The sequence below is a fragment of the Chrysochloris asiatica genome, unplaced genomic scaffold (assembly GCF_000296735.1).
Source record: "Chrysochloris asiatica unplaced genomic scaffold, ChrAsi1.0 scaffold00006, whole genome shotgun sequence".
NCBI lineage: Eukaryota > Metazoa > Chordata > Mammalia > Afrosoricida > Chrysochloridae > Chrysochloris > Chrysochloris asiatica.
In genome coordinates, this window is record NW_006408524.1 from 33,411,804 (window position 1) to 33,432,610 (window position 20,807).

General features: G+C 38.0%; 1 protein-coding gene across 2 annotated transcripts in view; it reads right to left on the reverse strand.

The window, feature by feature from the left end:
* ITGB8 (integrin, beta 8) overlaps positions 1–20,807 on the reverse strand; it is a 117,216-nt gene that overhangs the window by 39,864 nt on the left and 56,545 nt on the right. For both annotated transcript variants that reach the window (XM_006832228.1, XM_006832227.1), the window contains 4 exons: positions 13,567–13,738; positions 3,185–3,431; positions 1,536–1,701; positions 795–953 (listed from right to left, as the gene is read on the reverse strand). In XM_006832228.1, coding sequence (XP_006832291.1) covers positions 795–953; positions 1,536–1,701; positions 3,185–3,414 — 555 coding nt within the window. In that variant the 5' untranslated portion in view covers positions 3,415–3,431; positions 13,567–13,738. The remainder of the gene's footprint in view (positions 1–794; positions 954–1,535; positions 1,702–3,184; positions 3,432–13,566; positions 13,739–20,807) is intronic.

Genomic DNA, 20,807 nt, shown 5'->3' on the forward strand with positions numbered 1-20,807 from the left:
GAAACTACCAGCTGCTCCGCGGGAGAAAGATGAGGCTTTCTACTCCCGTAAGGATTTACACCCTCGGAAACCCTGTACAGGGTCGCTGTGGGTCGGAACCGACTCGAAGGCACTTAACAACAACAATAATACATAGGTTATTAGCACCAGAAAGAAATCAAGTTTTGAAGAGCTGATCTTCTGCATCTAGAATTAGCTATGCTGAAGATGTGTTTTTAAGCCTGTGATTATACCTGACCCCAAACCTCAGGAAGTAATCTAGATATCCACTGATTTCAAAGTACGTTCCACATTTCAAAACATTTTCAGAGGGAATGAATAAAGCACAGAGTATAGAAACCTGCCTTGGTTTGCTAAATTTGGTGGGATGTCTATTTATTTTCTACTTACTGCATTATGAGGATTTCTCAGGTTTGGTCTATTTTTCTTATCACTCCTTAGTAGGTATGCAGATAACAACATTGTAGAAATCATTTATTAGTATAAATGCTTTTCCCTAACCTTGGAAGTTGTCTCAATTGCATACAAAGTATTCCTTGTGTCACTTTTATTTTCACTGAGTGTTTTGCAGCACACCAAAGACTCAATTGCTAGAAAATGACAAACTATTTTAGAAGTAAATATATTGATCAGAATTTAAAGGACATTGTTCCATCTCTCTCTCTCATGGCTTATCCTAGCTCTCTAGCTTGCCACTGTATGTCATTTCTTGGTATATGAACAACTGGATTGCCAATTTATACTTATATTCTAACTGAAAGTGCCGTAACGTCTGAACGCTAACACTACATTACCATGCTTGTGGACTTGACATAGACGTTGTTTTTCAGATGGCAGTCCCCGTCGTTCGGCACCACTATGCCTGCCAATTTGCTATCGAGAGCGAGATGAGATGTCTGATCCGTCATCACCAGCAGCAATCTTTTAGCTTCTTTCCGCCATCCAATATGACTCTTAGAACAAACATGCAATTAGACGCTGTACAATAACACAGATCTGTTCTGTGGTCTTTGCTTTCCAGTAAACATAACTGATTTAAGCAACATAAGTCAGGCTGGAATTATGTGCATGGATTCAATGCTGCTGCATAAACAGCAGCACATTTTCATCGCATATTCTCTATTTAATCACAGCCATTTGAGTACACTAGCTCCTGGTCAGAGATTTTGAGTGTTGCCCTGAGGAGGAACTCCACAGAGCATTCAATGTAGTGTGTGTGACAGTCATTTCTAGCCCTTCCTTGGAAGTTGGTACATGAAAAGAGAAACTCATCTGGAAAGGAGGTCCCATGTGTATAAGTTATTCTTTCCCTTTTATATCTTTCTATTTATACCCCTTTCCCAATTTAGCTCCTCTGCCCCAAAACATACCCAAATGAGTGACACTGGTGACTAATAAAAGATAGAGAAATATATATATATATATATATATATATATTTTTTTTTTAAATGTGATTCTGAAAGAGAAAACAGGGATTCTAAATTTGTTGAGACTTTTGCCTCTGAGCAAACACTTAAAAGCAAAGAAATGATTACCTCACAGACAGCTGCCTGAAGCATGGCATCAAAACCTCCTTCGGGTGTATCTATGTTTCCAGAGATCTTCTGTCTGTGAACTGCCTTCTCAAACTCGGTGATGTTTTCCGTCAAAGACAGCACATGAATATACCCGTGGGGTGGCATGCAGTCTAAATTATAGTCACTGTATGAGAACAGAAGAAATGTGAATTCCATTCTGCTATGCTTCAGCGTTCTGGAATACTAATAGCAGTTAAAATCTATAGTTGACATGAGAAGGGAATCTGTTATTTTGCCAAGAAAATTTTATAAGGGGAAAATCTGTACCTTATAAAGTCAGAAAGAAGCTCAATGTTGGTGAATATCTATCTTTTCAAGTAGGAAAGAAGAATCTAAGATTTCATTATTCAAAAAATAAAGACAATTGAGCCTGTTTCTCTAATACAAGACAAGTCAGGGCTTTGAATATACTAATAGGGACTGCAAGTTTTAAGTGGAAATAATGTGACAGTGATTCCCTATTACATTTGATCATTGAAGAGCTGACAAACTCTTTTAGGGAAATATTTTAGAAATTTAGTCAAAATGCCACATTAGTGTTTGATTTTTTTTTTTTTAATTGCACTTTGAAAAAAAAAAGATGATTGGCATGGAATACTAATGAATCACTATATTCTAGAAAATGAGACTCATTCCTTTTTGTATTCACATTTTAGAAGAAGGCCCATGAAACTGCATAAGAATATGAATCAATTCTGTTCTGGCACAACAGAACACAGAGTTGATTTGGTAAACTAAAATACATAGTGTATAAATGGGCAACTTATGGAAGTAGGAAAGACCATATTAAAATAAAATACTTTATGAAGGAAAACCAGCACACATTTATTACTTTCAGAAAATAAGCCAGTGACAACAACAGTGTGTGAGAAATATATTCTAAGGTCAGTTCTTTCATGGCAGAGCATGTGTTATTTAAGGTCTGTCCTCAAATGACAAAAAAAGGATTCTCTTCTAAACCATGACATTCACACCCTTTGATCCATTCTCCATGTGAAGCAAGCTCTGTTAGTTGGCAAGTATAAGTAACATAATGTGATATAATCACAACAAGGTAATGGGAATAAGGTGCAGTGCTGACAAGATAAATACTTTAAAATGGAACAAAAATAATTCAACAAAGTTGGATCAAGCAAAAAGAGAAATACAGAATTATCAAAGAAATTAATATGTGACAATCTAATTACTGATTTTTTTATACAGTTACTGGAGTCCTGGTGTGGCGCTGGAAGATAAACACTACACCACAAGGCCATTTGAACAGAGTTCAGTGGTTCAAACTCACAGCTATTCCTAGGAAATCTTATACAGTGTTGCTATGAGTCAGAACAGAGTAGACATCACTTAAGAATATAGTTACTAATATTATACAGGGTTTTAAAATAAAGACTGAAGAGATATTTGAAGAAATATATAATCTAAAAACTTGAGTTATAGTCTCCAAAGTTTTCAAATAGAAAGACTTCTCAAATATTTTAGATTCTAATTTCATAAGACAAAAATACCAAATTGTATACATTCTTTATATAAAACAAAACAAATTGAGATTTTATGAGAAAAAAAAAAAGTCATTTAGTAATCTAAAATCCACAACAAACACTAGATACCTGCACTGATTATGAATCCTTTCTGGGTGGATGCTAATGTATGGTGAAACTGTTTTATCAACATATGAACCAAATCCAAGGCGGAAGTCATGGGAGAAAAATGACATTTTTCTAGATAAATCATTTCCAACTGAATTTAATTTTTCTATATTATCAAGCATTGATGCAGAGACATCAACAAGATAATAAAGATCCACAGGATATTTCTTCAGAGGATGAATTTTCAACATAAAATTAACTTCTGCTCCTAGTTAAAGAAAAGAAACAATTATGTAATCTTCATTTCAACATCAACAAATCAGGCACTTTTTACCATCTAGAACAATTACCACAAATTTACCCATAATGAACAAAATGAATGATATTCTACAATAATTTTACAGCAATTTGGAAAGCATACCAATTCATTAGTTTCCAATACTACTATGCATTCCCTACAATTCTATAGAACAGATGCTGGTGGTGGTGGTGTGCCGTGGAATCGGTTTGGAGTCCTAGCAACCCTGCATAGGGTTTCTAAGGCTGTCAATTTTTACAGGAGCAGAAAGTCTCATCTTTCTCCCGTGGAAATGCTGGTAGTTTCAAACCACTGACCATGAGGTTAGCAGCCCGACTCGTAACCACAACTCTACCAGTGCTCCTTATAGAACAGATTGTTGTTGTTGTTGTTGTTAAGTGCCATCGAGTCGGGTCCGACCCATAGCGACCCTGTACAGGGTTTCCGAGGGTGTAAATCTTTACGGGAGTAGAAAGCCTCATCTTTCTCCCGCGGAGCGGCTGGTAGTTTCGAACCGCTGACCTTAAGGTTCGCAGCCCGATTCGTAACCACTACGCTACCAGAGCTCCAGCAACAGATAAATAGCTCAATGTAAATGTAATAGAATATACAATGTAAATGTAACAGAATAGACTTGAATTTATCATCATATGAACCTGTATTTCCCCTGATATCTAGAAAACCACAGCACAAAGCAGCAAGCAGCAAGTCTATCCCAAGAGAGGACAGACAGCCTTGTTTATGGAGCCATTTGAGTACCATCAGAAAGGTACCTTAAGAAAATTACCTTTTGTGGGATACAAGGGTAGATTCATTAGTTAGTAAGAGTTAGGGTTAAGTAATATTTACATATGAAATGTAAAATTCTTATACTGGGTAGCACATTAAGGTATTCAAAATAATTAGTACCTTATCATGAATTACTTGTTAAAATTTAATCCAAAAGTTAGATGAGAGAAGAAATGAGACAGTATTTTAAAAAAGAGTATCCAGGATTGCCAAGCTGGGGACTAAGGGAATATATAAGACAACCTTTGTTCAACACATAGTGGATGTTCACTAAAAATATGTTAAAAAGGGGCTGCAGAGTCACTGGACAAATGAACTGCAAGAGAACAGATGAATGTGGGGAAAATCCCCATCACAAAAACATCTGCATATAGTGTATTTAGCCCTATCCATTACAGTTTGTTACAACCTGAGCTATTCTCCCAGCACCTGACACAGTTGGTGGTACTGTTTTAATTTAAAATATGTGGTGAAAGAGCACAAATTTACAAATCCAGAAGTTTTTAGTTATATTTTGTACTTTTTTAATCAATAGAGAAAATTGTTGTAAGTCATTAATTATGAAATGTCTTGAAGTATACTTTGAGAGGATAGGATTCTTCTCTGCATTTTTCATTAAAAACTAATTTGTATAAGCATATTACAGTCTGATCTATTTACTAAAGGCAGTCCTTAATTTACCAAATCATATTTTCAGCATTATTATGCTTACAAGTAGCATTGTTTTATCTTAAATGATTGGAAAAGTCACATATTCTTCAGTCAAATTACCTAAACAATGTAATCAAAATAATAAGGCCTTGCTAAATATATAATAATAATTATGAGGACAAGGGGCTATTAACTCATTCTTAGTTTGCTTTTCTGTGGTGGAAACTCCATTAATACAGCATTCCTGGTTTTCTGGTCCAGAAATTCTCAAGGAGAACCAGGCATGCCTAGCCCATCCCAGCTCAGTCTCTCACCTCTTCCCTTTGGGAGCTGAACTGCCTCCAGAAAGTACATGTGTCTGCTCTGATTTTGGCATCTGAGAAAGAGGCCTATTCCCGTGTAGTGTTCTACAATTTGGGTGAAATTCACTTCAGGTAACTGTTAGGATAGGCCCCAATGGATGAGAAACAGATGCAGCGTTAGGAGAATTGGAGTGCTGACTATGTGGAGGGGCTTGAACCTAAATGTACTTGTTGGCGTTTTGATCTTGGCACTACATAGACACATGTTTGGTCAAGAGCTAATTTTGTTGATTTTTGTTTACTTGAAAATTGTGTAGTTAATGCTGGACTGTTGTGAATCAGACATACTCACATGACTGATAAGGCTAACAGCCTCAGGCCCTGATCACATGTGTCTTTCATATTGGTGGGTCATTTCAGTGATGGTTAAAAGATGGAGACTTCCTGTTTTCATAGAGTAAAAGCGAAATGCCTTAGATACTGGGTATATTATGAAGAAGTTGCAGTAAAGAATGGATTGGTAATCCTGAAAACAGGCAAAGTCTCTGTAGCAACAACAAAGAAACAGTCCTTGGAGTCATAAACATTTAGGGAGCTACAAACGCCAGCCTCACAGGGGCCCTCAACAGACTTGGCTGTTCACAGCCTAGTGTGGGAGTTAAGGTTTTATGCCTACTTGACCTGAACAGGATTCTCAGTGGTTTAGCAGTTATGATGTAGTTATCACCTCCATGATGAGATCTAATATGATGCAAAATCACTCCCATGATGTGATCTGATGTGATCAGCTTTAATCAGATGTAATTATCCTATGTGTTATAAGCCTTATTTATATGATATTAATAAAATAAGAGTCCTGGTATGGTGCTGCAGGTTAATGTGTAGTTCTGCAAGGTCAGTTTAAACTGCAAGGTTGGTGGTTCAAGCTGCTCTTTGGAAACCTTATATAGGGTCACTATGAGCCAGAAATGACTGGAAGGCATTAACAACATGATGCTAATGAGGCCAGATGCAATATACAGAATTAGGTTGCATTTTGAATCAATGTCTTTTGACATATAAAAGGAGAGAGATGTGAGCAGAAAGAAAAGGACCTACTATCACCAAAAGGACCTATGGGTGTTGTAGGCCTAGACTGACTGACCCCTCAAGCCCCATTCTGCTTGTGAGGAAGGAAAATAAAGACACTAGGCTTTGATCACCATGGCTTGTGGCTTGCTTGTGAGTCTTGAGACACAACCTACAATATATTTTCAAATTGGCTTGGGAATGGATAGTTGTAATGCCTTTGAGGCAGGCTTCTTAGGCTGATTATTTTGTTATATCCAATGAGATTGCTATGAAGACAAGGGTAAACTTGGCCTGGAGTGTACTAAATGCTTTTATGTCTGATTGCAAAGTAACATGGGTTAATATTTAAGCTAACTCTATACATGGTACCTATGAATCAGAACTGACTCAACAGCACTTAACAACAATAACAACATATTTAAGTAGGAGTCCTGGTAAGATGTTGTAGGATAAACACTGGACTGCTAACCACAAGGTCGGTGGTTCAAATCCACCTGCATTCTTCAAAAACCCTATACAGGGTTGCTATGAGTCAAAATTTAACTCCTTTACTTCAACTATGACTTAGGTTTCCTGGTGAGGCACTGTAGGATGAGCACTGGATTGTGAATCGGCAGTTCAAAGCTACTAGCTGCTCCTTGGAAACTATATAAGATCACCTCCCATAATAGCCATGACTTTGGAATTGACTCAATGGCACTTAACAACCACAACTACTACTTATGGTGGGTGTTGGTGATTGTGTGTCTTCAGGTTGGTTCCAACTAATAGTGACCCTGTATAGCATTTCCGAGGCTGTATGTCTTTGTGGGAGCAGAAAGCTTCACCTTTCTCTTGAGGGACAGCTGATAGGTTTGAACCATTAATCTTGTGGTTAAAGTCCAATGCCTATCACACAGAGCCAGCCTGCTTAAGTAAGGTAATCTGAGTTAGTATTTAGACTAAATTTTAATGAGGGTATATTTAGGTTAATGCGCCATTTTGTTTTCCACCATAAGTTGAATATAGCTGGTCTTATCATTTTGGGGATTTTGGGTATTGAATTCAAATGCTGGTTGTTGGTGGTGGTATGTCGTCAAGTCAGTTCCGACTCATAGCAAGCCTGTATAGGGTTTTTGAGGTTGTAAATCTTTATGGGAACAGCAAACCTCATCTTTCTCTGATGGAGCAGACTGTGAATTTGAATTGCTGGCCTTGCAGTTAGCAGCCCAACACAGAGCCCACTCACTAAGCTACCAAAGCTCCTTGAATATAAAGGCTAGTGGTTACTTAATTTATATCTCTAGTATCTTTCTTTACCCATGATAGGAAGTAAGCTATGAAATTTGCTACAGTGGGAAATGAAATCAATGATGACTCAACTGTTTTCCTATTCATGTACCTTGTTGCCATGGTGCAGACACTTTATTCTTTTCAGTAGCTTTCTATTTCTGGAGTACAGGTAAATGGGAAGAACACTTGAGTGTGTGCTGATACAAATAGCTTTAGAATATTCAATTCTTGTAGGTGCAAGATGATATAATTTTTCATTTACTTTTGGGATTCAAATGACATTATCTCACCCATTTTGTCTTTTTTTTTTTTTCTCTCTCTCTCTACACTAGAATCAATTCCTACAACTTAACATAGGAAATGATTGATAAGCTCAACTATGAGGAAAATAGTTATAACTGGGCAAAAATAGTGTTTGGCAGACAATAGCATTTCTGTTAGCAGTTTTTTGTTTTTTTTTCCTTAATGGTTATAGAATTTCCAACATAAGGCAGGATTAGGTCTATTTTTTAACATCAGACCTCAAACTAATTACCATTGACTGACTTCCTAAAAGGTTTAAAGTTTGGGAATCTGTTTTGGTAATTTAGTCTTCAGTCTATGTATTTATTGTTGTTATTGAGTGCCATTGAGGAAAACAAATATTGGTATGCCACACCACACAATGATGTCTTCTAACATACCAGCCTTTTTTGTTTTTTGCCTGAATTTTTTTTGGAACATCATTTGTCCTCCACCCCAGTCTCATTTTCCTTCAATCACTACATCAGTAAGTTGATCTTTTGAAAAGTCAAAATCACTTGTCACCCCTGGTTTAAAATTTGTCAGTAACTTTCCATCAAATGGCTAGTGTCCAAGTATTTAATATGACAGATAAGTATCTCCATAATCTTGCTTCTAGCTAAATTTTGTTGTAGTACTACATGTTTCCCTAAAATATTCCTAGGCCAAACTTACATTCTTTTCTCTGCCTGGGGTGTCCATTTGTCACCTTCAGTTTAAGACAATGGTTAGTTATCTGCTCCTCCTTAAACTGGGCTCCTCTATGTTTCCATGGCAACTGATCATGCTGACATTATGAAGCTTACCACATTTTATGATTCCAGATTATGGATCTGGTGTGGCACTGTAGGATAAGCACTGGACCCCAAGGTCGGTTTGAACTGCTCGTATCCACCAGCTACTCCTCAAAAACCCTACTCACAGTCTCGGTGAGTTGGAACCGATTGGACGGCACTTAACAACCATCATATAATCATTGCTGCTGTTGTTGTTAAGTGATCCCTAGTGGCCCTGTACAACGGTTCCGAAGAGTGGCTGATGAGTTTGAAGTGCCGACCTTGCGATTCAAACCGACCTTGCAGTCTAGTGCTTATTGTACACTGCCATAGTCTATATAAAACATTTAACACATTACCTTGGTATACAGTAAACACATATATATTTTTGTTGTTGTTGCTAAGAGTTATCAAATCAGTTCAGACTCAGCAACTCTGTATAGGGTTTCCATGGAGTAGCTGGTGGGTTTGAACCACCGATCTTATGGTTAGCAGTTAAGTGCTTATCCTACAAAGCCACAACAGGGTTCATATATATGCTAATACTTATTATTATTATATTAGAATCTAAGCAACTTTAGGGTAAGATTTATGTCTATTCATCTCTGATGTCTCTGAGTTTGCTTATGTACAGTCAACTCCACATTTTAGAACTAAAGAACATGTGATATCTATTTTGGTACAGCATTGCATAAGGCTCACATTAGGAAGCTAATAGCTATGACTTCTTTCCCACAGTGTCAGCTGTGAGAGCTTACATAGAATTCCTCTACTTGAGAGGAATGGGGACTATCATCTCGTCTCAGAATGTTTATGCCACCACTTCATTATCTCCAGGAAAGCGTCATTCTGACAACTTTTCAGATTCTAAAGACGAGGGTCCTTTTGTCCTTCAGTTAACCATTAAATGATAAGTAAGTCTGGGACACAGAATTGTATAGAAAACTTGGAGCTATTGCTTGTGACTGGTTAGAATAGAGCACAGAATTAAGAGTTAGATTGAGTTTGCAAACTACTTAAATGATGGTGGTAGCATCCCTGATGCCTGATGAATTAATTGGCTACAACAAAGAAATGCTTGGATATTAAGAAAAGACAACTACATATTTTCTTCATGAGATAAAACTGAAAAAATAAAAACATGGGAAACTGTAGGAGAATTAAAGATAAGCCAATTGTATTAATTATCATTGAGAATGTCTAAAAGTGAGACAGCCTCATTCAAAATAGCAATGAATACACTCTAGCCCACTTCTGAGTCTCTGTGCGAGATAAAATGGAGCCTGTATGCCAGGGATTGAGGAGATTTCTATTTTTCATTGCATTTTTAAACGTTTTGAGTTAAGGAAGAAAGAGGTATACCTGAAAATCTTAACTTTAAAAATATGATATACTAAATTAAAGAACTCTTTTCTTTAAACTATTAAAATAAATAGAATTTGAAACTTGTCTTGAATTAGTGAAGTATGTTGTTGTTAAGTGTCACTGAGTTGGTTCTGACTCATATCCACCCTTACAGGGTGTCCAAAGAGTGGCTGGTGGATTTGAACTGCTGACTTTGCAGTTAGGAGTCCAGTACTTATCCTACAGTACTGCACCAGGACTCCTAGTGAAGTATAAATATATGAGAAGAATTAGCATAGTGGTTACGAATCGGGCTGAGAACCTTAAGGTCAACAGTTCGAAACTACCAGCTGTTCCATAGAAGAAAGATGAGGCTTTCTGCTCCCGTAAAGATTTACAGCCTTGGAAACCCTGTACAGGGTCGCTATGAGTTGGTTCCGACTCCTCGGCACATAACCACCACCACCTCCACCACCACCATACTTCAGAATAAGCTACTGAATTATGTTGTTGTTGTTAAGTGCCATTGAATCAGTTCTGATTCATAGCAACCCTGTATAGGGTTTTTGAGGAACAACGGTGGGTTTGAACCTCTGGCCTAATGGTTCAAACTGACCTTGAGGTCCAGTGTTTTTTTATTCTAATTCTTCTCATATGTATTTGTGATTTCTGAAGCAGAACTAGATAATTACCTTCTCTCACCTACCTTTCCAAAGGACTTCATTTTCAGCATTCCTAGGGTATCAGTAGCATTCATACTTTTATCAGTAGCTATTTATTTTGTTATTTTTCCATAAGAATAATAAGTAAAAGTAAGAAAAAAAAATACAGTTTAGGAGGTAAAAAAAGAAAAGAAAAAAAATGTCAATTTTTTTTTTCAAATTGATTCAAATATTTAATTTAAAATAGTATCTAATTAATATTCCTTTAAAAATTTAGTCAGTATATGATGTAATGAAAAGAATCCACACACAAAAATATTTTAGATGTCACATTGAAGGTTGTGAATTTTTATCAGATAAGAACAAAGTGATCTTGAACTTGTTTGAGTGAAAAAGTTGAAACATAATTGATTGCAAGTGTCTATTGCACAGTGGTTTAAGCACTTGACTGCTAATTGGAAGGTTGGTGGTTCAAACCACCAGCTGCTTCATAGGAGGAAGATATAGCAGTTGGCTTCCATGAAGACTTCAGCCTTGGAAACCCTGTAAGGCAGTTCTGCTTTATACTATTGGGTCAATATGAGTCAGAATTAACTAAACAGAAATGGTTTATTGGAGTCCCTAAGTACTGCCAACAAATGTTTAATGTGCTTAGCTGTTAACTAAAAGATTGTCAGTTTGACGGTACCTAGCCACCACTACCAACTGCACTGAAAGAAATAGAGAGGGATAAAAAGGTAGAACAAAGTATAAAAGCATAAAAAAGATCAGGCTCACTGGTTGGATAGAGACTGTAGAACCCCTAAGTCTATGACCCTTAGTCATGTTTTAGGTCTGGGGATGTACTCCTCACCCTCATGACTCAATTTTCAACCAAATAATAGACAGGCTTATAAGAGGGACAGTAATACTAGAGAGGCAGCCACACCTTAAAATAATCATCTGTTTGAGAACAAAAGGGCAGTATTTACCCAAAAACAAAGTTTAGATTAGGAATGAAGCATGAAACACGAGGATAAATGATATTAACTGCAGGGATTATAGTCAGTGACATGAAACAAAATGTGTTTGAACTGTTGAATGGAAACTGATTGGCTCTATACACCTTCACCTAATTTACAATAAAATTAAGATAACAAACAAACAAAATCAAAATATTGCTAATTCAAGTCCACACAGAGATGTCTTGGACAAAAAAATCTCATGATCTACTTCTGAAAAATCCGTCACTGAAAATCCTGTGGCGCACAGTTCTTCTCTGACACACAAGGGGTCTCCATGAAGTGGGAATCCTTAGGGACACTGGTGTGGGTGCACTATTGGTTGACGTTCAGGGGAGATGGTCTGGCATTAAGACCTTGGAGAATCTTGTAAACGAACAATGGGAAAGACTTTGATGATTATGTTAATTGTGAAATAAAAGTGCATTTTAAAAATAGGAATTTTAGAAGCAGTTTTAGCAGAACTAGGTAGGCTTATCTAAATGAATAGAATGAAGCTAATGAATTTATTAGAATAACAGAAAGAGAACAAATCTTTAAAGCTGGCTGGGCAAACAGCATCTTAAAAAGCTGTATGAAAAGAAATGCATGCCTTAGGAAAATCTAAGGGCAGAGTCTAGTGTACACACTGAGTTAGATGAGGTGAACAAGGGCATGTAATTTATATGCACAGTACCACACTAAAAACTTTTGCAAAAAGAAATGGCAAGAGCCATACTCTTACCAACCTAATTACTTCCTTTTTTTTTTTTTTTTTAAGTACCTTTTCCAACTTTTGCTTCTGGTGAGAGGTACATACAGGGATGTATAGTTGTTTTTATATGGTGAGGAACAGTTTCAACAGGATCTAGGAACATGTGTAGGATCAAGAAAGAAATGGACTTTTGTTTTTCTGGTAATCAGAGTCTGGAAGAAAAAGCTCAGCTTTGGAATGGTGAGGGGTATGTGTCAAGAACAGTTACTCAATTTTAATGTACAGCAGAGGACCACCCTGAATGAAATCAGGAAGACTTAAAAATGATGGCATATAACTTTAAACTAAATCCATCTAATTGAATGGTGCTTCCTGCCTCCCTACATTAAACACTGGATTGTCAATCACAAAATCTGTGGTTAAAGCCCACCAGTAACTCTGTAGGAGAAAGATGAGACTTTCTGCTCCCTCAAAGATTTACAGCCTATATATACGGTCACTATGAGGCAGAACTGACTCAATGGCACTTAACAACAACTATCTACTAGTACTCTGCTATGTACTGGATAAACAGGATGGAGCAAAACATGTTCTTTTTCTTCCAGAGCTGGTACTAGACTAGGAACACAATTGCACTGCAATGGAACCGGGTCTGTAAACACATAGTTATAATGTAGTGGGATCAGGTTTTCAGACTGTCCAAGGTCACGTAGCTAGTGACATGATGCTGCTGTTGTTAGTTGCTGTTGAGTCCATACCAACTAGCGTAGTGGTTATGAATCGGGCTATGAGCCGACAGGTCAGCAGTTCGAAACTACCAGCTGGTCCACGGGAGAAAGATAAGGTTTTCTGCGCCCGTAAAGATTTACAGCCTCGGAAACCCTTTGCAGGGTCGCTATGAGTAGGAACCAACTCCACAGAACATAACAACAACAACAACAACATGTGCAGGGTAGAACTGTTTTCTAGGGTTTTCCAGACTGGGCCCTTTCAGAAGCAGAGTGCCAGGCCTGTCTCCTAAGACGCCTGTGGGCGATTTGAACTGACAACCTTTCAGCTAGTAGTCAAGCGATCAACCATTTGTGCCACCCAGGGACCTAGTAGTACATCATAAAGTAGAATTCTGACTTTTAGTCCTAAGCGCACTATTATTCTTATTTTAACAGTACTGCCTGCCATATACAACCCAATACGAGCAAATAGTATGAAGAATGATTTTGATTGAAGATTTCTAAAAAGAATTATTTGAAAATCACCAAACCTGGACGCAGCTGGATCGACACTTCTCCTGGTGTTACCTGGGTGTTGATTTCATTTCCACTTGGTATTACATGCACAGATGGATATTCTATTGAATCAATTGAGCAGCCTTTGAGTATTAAATTGGAAACAATGTCACAGCGTTCACTCCTTGATCCACCTGAAATGAAAACCTGTTTAAAAGAAGCAAAGTCACTGACTTCTTACTGCATATCACCTCAGTTGTAACCAAACAAAACCACATCACAAATATCACAAAGGAGTCATCTTCCAATATTGTGCAAATATGGAATATGTTCAAGTGGCTGCACGCTTCCACAAAGGGTACTGGCAAATCTGCCTTAAATAACACTTTAGTTTCTAAATCATATTTAAGAGGCAGAAAGTGAACTGTTAAAGAGGATATTTAAATCAAGCTTTTCAAATGATGTTAACTGATCATTGTAAAATTATGTCAACTTAATTATTTTTAAATATTTTACTTTAGAAAGAGCTCCAAAAGGAAATTTAATCAAAATAGACATTTCAGTGATTCCAAATGTGAGCATCAGTTCTCAAAGAACCCAACTGGTATGTTTACGATAGACTGTTATGTCTGGACTATGAGCATGACTCCTTGGAAGTCACATGCCTAATTAAATCCTAAAAACTCCTAAGAGAATGAATTGTAAAGTTCTATGCCTTAGACCAAAAAAACAAACAAACCCCAACTTCTTATATACTGAAGAGACTATATAAGATTAATTGAATAATCTAAGTAAAATTTCAGCAGGGAGAAATAAACTGCTGCTCAAAAACTCTTCAGTTTGCAACTGAATCTGAACTTTTCACTATCACCCCACATTGTCAGTTGATAGTTATACAACATCAATCTGATAAAGTTGGAATCAGCAAAGCAAGCTTAAAATGTAATTTGTCCTGGCTGGGAAAAAATTGGTATTTTTATTTTCCATGTAACCATTCAGGGTTGTTCCCAAACAAAGGCAATTTATTAAAAACGCTATCATTGTTACGTGCCTTTGAGGTGGTTCTGAGGCATAACAACCCTGTTTCCGATTAGCAACTAGTGAGTTTGAACTGCTGACCTTGTGGTTTGCAGTTTAGTGCTTATCCTACAGCGCCACAGTAGGATTCCATAGACATATGATTTATTATATATAATATTGACCTGACTGATTTGGAATATGGTCAGCAGTTTGAATCTACCAGTCACTGCTTAGGATAAAGATGAGGCTTTCTGCTCCTGTAAAGATTTACACTCTTGAAAACCCTATACAGCGTTGATGTGAGTCAGAACCTACTACACAGCATGTAACCACCAGCAAATGTAGGGGAAGTACAGACCATCAGAGGGATCTGGAGAAAAGGGATTGCCACTCTTAAAGGGACATGAGAGCTGAATACGAGGTCGTTAATCAAGAACAGGAGTCCTGGTATGGCTCTGTAGGTTAATGCACTGGACCACAAGGACAGTTTGAAACACAAGGTCGGCTCTTCAGAAACCCTATACAGGGTTGCTGTGGGTTGGAACTGACTTAGTGGCACTTAACAACAACAACTATTAAGAACAGGGACATTCCTGGCACCAGTGAGTAAGTAGATAGAATGGGGACAAGCAACATACAACATTCATATAACGACTGTGATTTAATTCCTCTCTCAATTTACAGCCAGGGATGGCAAACTAGGATCAATTAGGTAAGTGCAGGCCATGGCTGGCTTTTTAATGGCCTGTGAACTAAGAATGGTTTTCCCATTTTTGATGGGCTGTAAGTAAAGAAACAAAGAAAGAAGCAGCAGCAGAATGTGTGACCTAGACAGTATGTGACTCACAAAGTCTAACCTTCTACTCTGTGGGGCTTTACAGAAAAGAGTCCATTGGCCTATGAGTTAGAGTGTGGGACACACTTCCCACTATTATAAAGAGACAAAAAGAAACAAGACCTTTCCAGTCAAGATTTCCAGGTGAAAGTTGGTGAATGGCTTCATGGAAATTAAGAAATTCAATTTGCTTTCCTTTTGACCATACATCTAGATTTCAGTATGAACTTTAACATTTGAAGTCTTAGATTTTTTTTTTTTTCAAGTGTTTATTGTGAATTGAGTGATAGTTTACATGGGAGAACATCAGATTTACATTCATCCTATCGTATTTAATTTAATTGCAATGACTACAACCCCCTCCATGCATCATCAAACAACCAAAGGGTATACCGTGCAAGCCTGGCCCACTCCCCACCCCCCCACCCTCCGGGCCATCAGCACACAGCCCCTCTCCCTCCCTGAGTCCAGAGTTCTCAGTCACTCCATCTCTCCACATCATCATCTCTGTCTCTGCCATATCTCTGGTGTCACTGCTTCTCTGGATAGGGTCCCGCACTCTGCTCTTCTCCCATGATGGTCCCAGGGTCTTCTGCTCCTGAAATGCAAAATCAGCTACTCCCCTCCTTTTGTTACAAAACATTTACCTTTACATTTGCAGCACTCACAATCAGTCCTAAGAGAATTATTCCCTGTTGAACCACAAGCGTCTTATCCCCATTTCCTTTCATCAGACACATTGGACCCCCGCACCCTCTGGAACTAGGCTCCCTCTTGAAAGCTTGTAAGTCAGTCACTTCTTGCCTTTGTAGCACCCTTATTTTGGGTAGTCAGTGTCTAAGTTGTCGATCCCTATCAATCCTGTGTACCAAGGGGGTGAGAATGATCCTCAGTGTAAAGATTTGTTCCCTCTTTTGAGCTGCTACATCCATGAGTATAGGTCAAGTTCATCATATTGTGGCAGATTAGTCTTTTTTTCCTCTTCTTTCTTCGTCTAAGTCAAGTTCTGATCATCCAACCATTGAAGCCAGGTCAAGTGGGTACTATCGGCAAGTATGGGTGTTCTTGTGCATCTGCCCTCATTTCATATCAGCTGGACAGTTCATTCTTTGCTGTAGTCCTCTGTGGCCATGTCCCCAGGTCTTGCCATAATGCTGGCCAACCAGGTCTCAACCCAGGTTGACAGGAGTCTATTGAACGTGGTTGAACTTAGCTCACAACTTCATTGCTGTTTTTCCCCCACTTCCCCTTATTGGTAGACCAATGTGGTCACCAATCATGACCACATACCTGCTTGTGTATTCCCCTTGAGTCTCAGTCTTGGAAGGGGGTTTGCCCTGAGAGCACCCAATCACTTGCCTTGATGGCTCCTAGGCAAACAACTTGCTTGTTCTTGTAGCAGTCGATAAATCAGACTGCCATTATTGTTTTTTTAATTTTCTCTGTCCATCTTTCTTTCAAGAATTATCTCCTGTTCTTGTAGCCACTCTAGGCTGGTCTGCTTGTCCTTTCAAGTGGCAATTTCCCACCTCAAAGAATTCTGGATGGGGACCAGAATTCCACCTATGGTCTTATGCAAAGCAAAGGCTCCACAGGAAGCCTCCTTCACTGAGCAAGTTCTAACCCCACTTTAGGTATTCCATCAGTTATAGGCTGAAGATGGGTAGTCTTAGATTCTTATATCCAAACTATCCTATCTCTTGATAAAAGCTAGAATATGAATATGAGATTTAGTTGAGGTTCCAAAGAGAAAGATGGTATATAAGCCAGTAGAGCATATATTACAGTCCTTCAAAGAGATTCAGGCTCAGTGGAGGAATCACATCTCTCTTTGAAACTGGGGAATATTGACTGTGCTTAAGACTTGACGCTGGAGTTCTGGTGTGCCACTGTAAGATAAACACTGGACTGCTGACCTGCAAGGTTGGTGATTCAACCCTACCGGCCACTCCTTGGAAACCCTATGCCAAGTTGCTATGAGTTGAAACCAACTAGATGGCTCTAAACCACAACAAAGACTTGATGAGTCCTTGGGTGCTACAAATGGAAATGCATTTAACTGCTAATCAAAGTCCACCCAGAGACAATCAGAAGAAAAGCCAAGAGATCGATTTATAAAAATGCAGCTAGTTAAAGCCCATGGGGCACAGTTTACTCTGACACATCGGGTTGCCACGAGTTGAGAGCAACTTACAGCAATGGTCATTGGTACCTGCTTGCCCATTTATGTCTCCAATGATATGCCAAACATGCAAAAACCCCAAGACATTTAATCATGGACTAGAAATAAAGTACTAATAGCTCTGATTTTTTTTCCAGCGTGGATTGTTATTTGTGTATTCAGAATGATGAATTATTTAATTCACTGAAAGTATACATTCAGATATGTCATTTGACCTTTAAATATCAAATCGTTTTGCTGAAATAGGCAAAATAGTCTCGATTATTTTGCAATGTCTGAATCAGCACAGTTCTTTTTACCCCACTGTAAAAATGAAGAAAAATATTGCCAGTTTGACAATTAGGTTTGAAAATGGAATAAAAGACTGTGGAATCAAAATAAAGAATGGAATGCTGCCCCTGCCCACTGTGTCCTACTTTCTACTTTGTATAAAAGAAAAGCAATTTGAAACCACACCCTTTTAATTTTTGGTATTTGATGTCATTTTAATTTCTTCTAATTCTTGTGTTTTGCTTTCCTACAAGAAATACACAACGTAAGTCAAACTCCAATTTTCTGCATGGAAAAATCTATTTGAAAATGAAAATCCCAGGTTGAGGTTACTTGGATTGGCTTTTCACCAACTGTTAACTTTATCCATTTAATGTAATAATCTGGGGGTATAAATAAGACTTTTTCCCCCCTTCTACTCATTTTTGAATCTTTCTAGCTTCCAAAATTGGCAACTTGCACAAAAATAAAATAATTCTATCATCTTACCTGAATTGTATCACCCCAAATACATTGAGTCCTGATGTGTCACTGTGGACTAATACACTGGACCGCAAGGTCTGTTTAAACCGTAAGGTCAGCAATTCAAATTCAACAGCCACTCCTCAGAAACCCTATGCAGGGTCTCATGAGTCAAAATTGACTCAATGCACTTAACAAAAGCAACAACAAAATGTATGTTGGAATTCTAACTTTTTTTCCCATAGAGATGTAATCTAATTTAGGATAGAATTTTCCTGTTGTGTTAATGAGGCTCTATCAGTATAGTGTTTCCTAAACCTAATGACTTTTGAGACATAGAAAAATCAGATCAGACAGAGAGAAGTAAGCAGAAATAGAAGAAAGATCGATGCCATATGGAGATCTCCAAGGAATGTGAGAAAAATGTTAGAGAAGCTAAGGATTTTCCCTTATTGTGAACAAAGCCTTCCCTAAACCTGGAACACTGAATTCCCACTTCTAGCCTCCAAAACTGAGAAAATAAACTTCGCTTCCTTAAAGCCACCACTTGTCCTATTTTTGTTATAGCAGCACTAGCAAATCAAAACACACCCTTTTAACAGCAAATGCTCGGCATATTATATTTTTGTACAATTATGCTAAAAGTTTAGTTGCACACTAAACTTTTCATCATGCAATCATACTCTGAACCATATGTATTTGACCAGTGAGAAAGATAATTCTTTTGAACTTGTCATTTCTTTCACATATATTAGAAAAGGGCCATGAGGAATTAAACTAGGAAGTATCAATAAGGTTTTCTCTATTCCAATGGTTTTTCAATTACTTTTATGTAGTATGGAGTGAAAAAAGAAACCAGAGTAGATAGAATAGCAGATAACATCTTACACAAGAATGTCAGCAGATTGAATATACCCTGCCTAAATTTTATTGTGGTCTTTTATTTTCAACCAGCTTTGAGAATTCTACAAACCAGATTAATTTGCTCTAACTTTTTTATCTGTTCTAATTCTGAGTAGAACAAAATTGTCCCTTCTTTCACTGCTCTTTCATCCTTATTGGCTGAGAAAAGATACTTCATTTGCATCTGTGAGTAAGTGATGGTGATTTTCATCCTTCTTCGTGATGATATCGGGTCAGCCAGTGGGGATGGACAGCTCCTTCTGCTAATGGTGTGGATCACTTCTAAGTCTTCACTCTGGGAGTGTATTCTCAACATAGACAAGTTTCTCTAAAGTTGCTTCAGATTCTCTTCAAAATTCTGCATAGTAACACTCAAGTTGTTGAGAATTACTTGTGTGCTTTATCCCATATATTATCTCCTTTAACCTTTACAACACTTCGGAAGTAAATTCAAATGTAACTTCAATGATTATTCCCATTTTGATGGTGGTTATCTGCTGCGGAGTCAGTTCTGACTCATAGTGACCCTGCATAGGGTTTTGGAAGCTATAAATCTTTACGGGAGCAGAAAACCTCATCTTTCTCCCAAGGAATGGCTGGTAGTTTCGAACTGCTGACCTTGACATTAGCAGCCCAACTTATAACCACTACGCTACCAGAGCTCCTTCAGCAAAACCAGGTTAAGTAACTTCTCTGAATTTATAGCTGGTAACAAGTAAAACTGGAATTTGAACCCAGATTGGTCTCACTTCAGAGCCTGTTTTCTCAATGCCTTGATCCCAGTAGACTACACTACATAGAAGAACATGTGGGGATGTGAACAGACAAGTGAATTTCCAAATGTTCTCCCTGGGGTCACATATGAAGGATCTGAACAGCAGTGAATATGGTTTTGCTTTCTCTGCCCTTTTCCCTCAGCTTACTTATTCCATTTGACCATTTGTTCCTCTCGATACCCAAAATCTCTCCTCCTGCAGCAGGACTAGTATTGTTACTCCCAGAACTGTGACTCCAGATTTTTTATGCCAATTAGAATGAGAGATGGAAAAGCGATTCCCGGCTTCCAGCACCTGCTTTTCTACAAAGCTGACATATGATATCTGACTGACACCTGGGTTTCTAAGCCCTCTAGTTCTTTTATAATACGCTCACTAAGGAGTTCTGTTGCAGTACTATAGGATAAGCACTGGACAGCTAACTGCAAGGTTCCATGGTGGTTCAAACCTTGTATAGGTCACTAGGAGTTGGAACTGACTTGATGGCACCTAACAATAGCTGCCCTCATTAAAGTATTTAGTGGTTGATACAAACTTCAGGACTTAAGTGTTAGGGATGTTCCTTAATGATACAGTAAAAATTCAAAATGGAGCACTGGTTTGGGATCAGGAAACAGGAAGTCATGAAGCATTCTTGACAAGAGAAAAACCTCTAAGAAAATTCCAAACTCAAGTTTTCATGGATCAGCAAACGGAGGCTCAGAGCATAAGGTGAATTCAGTTTGGACATTCTGTTCCTATGAAACGATAAGATTAAATCCACATAATCTGGAATGATCCTCTCTATCACACTGCTTGACTCTGTGGATTCTGGCAGTGCATTGCCTA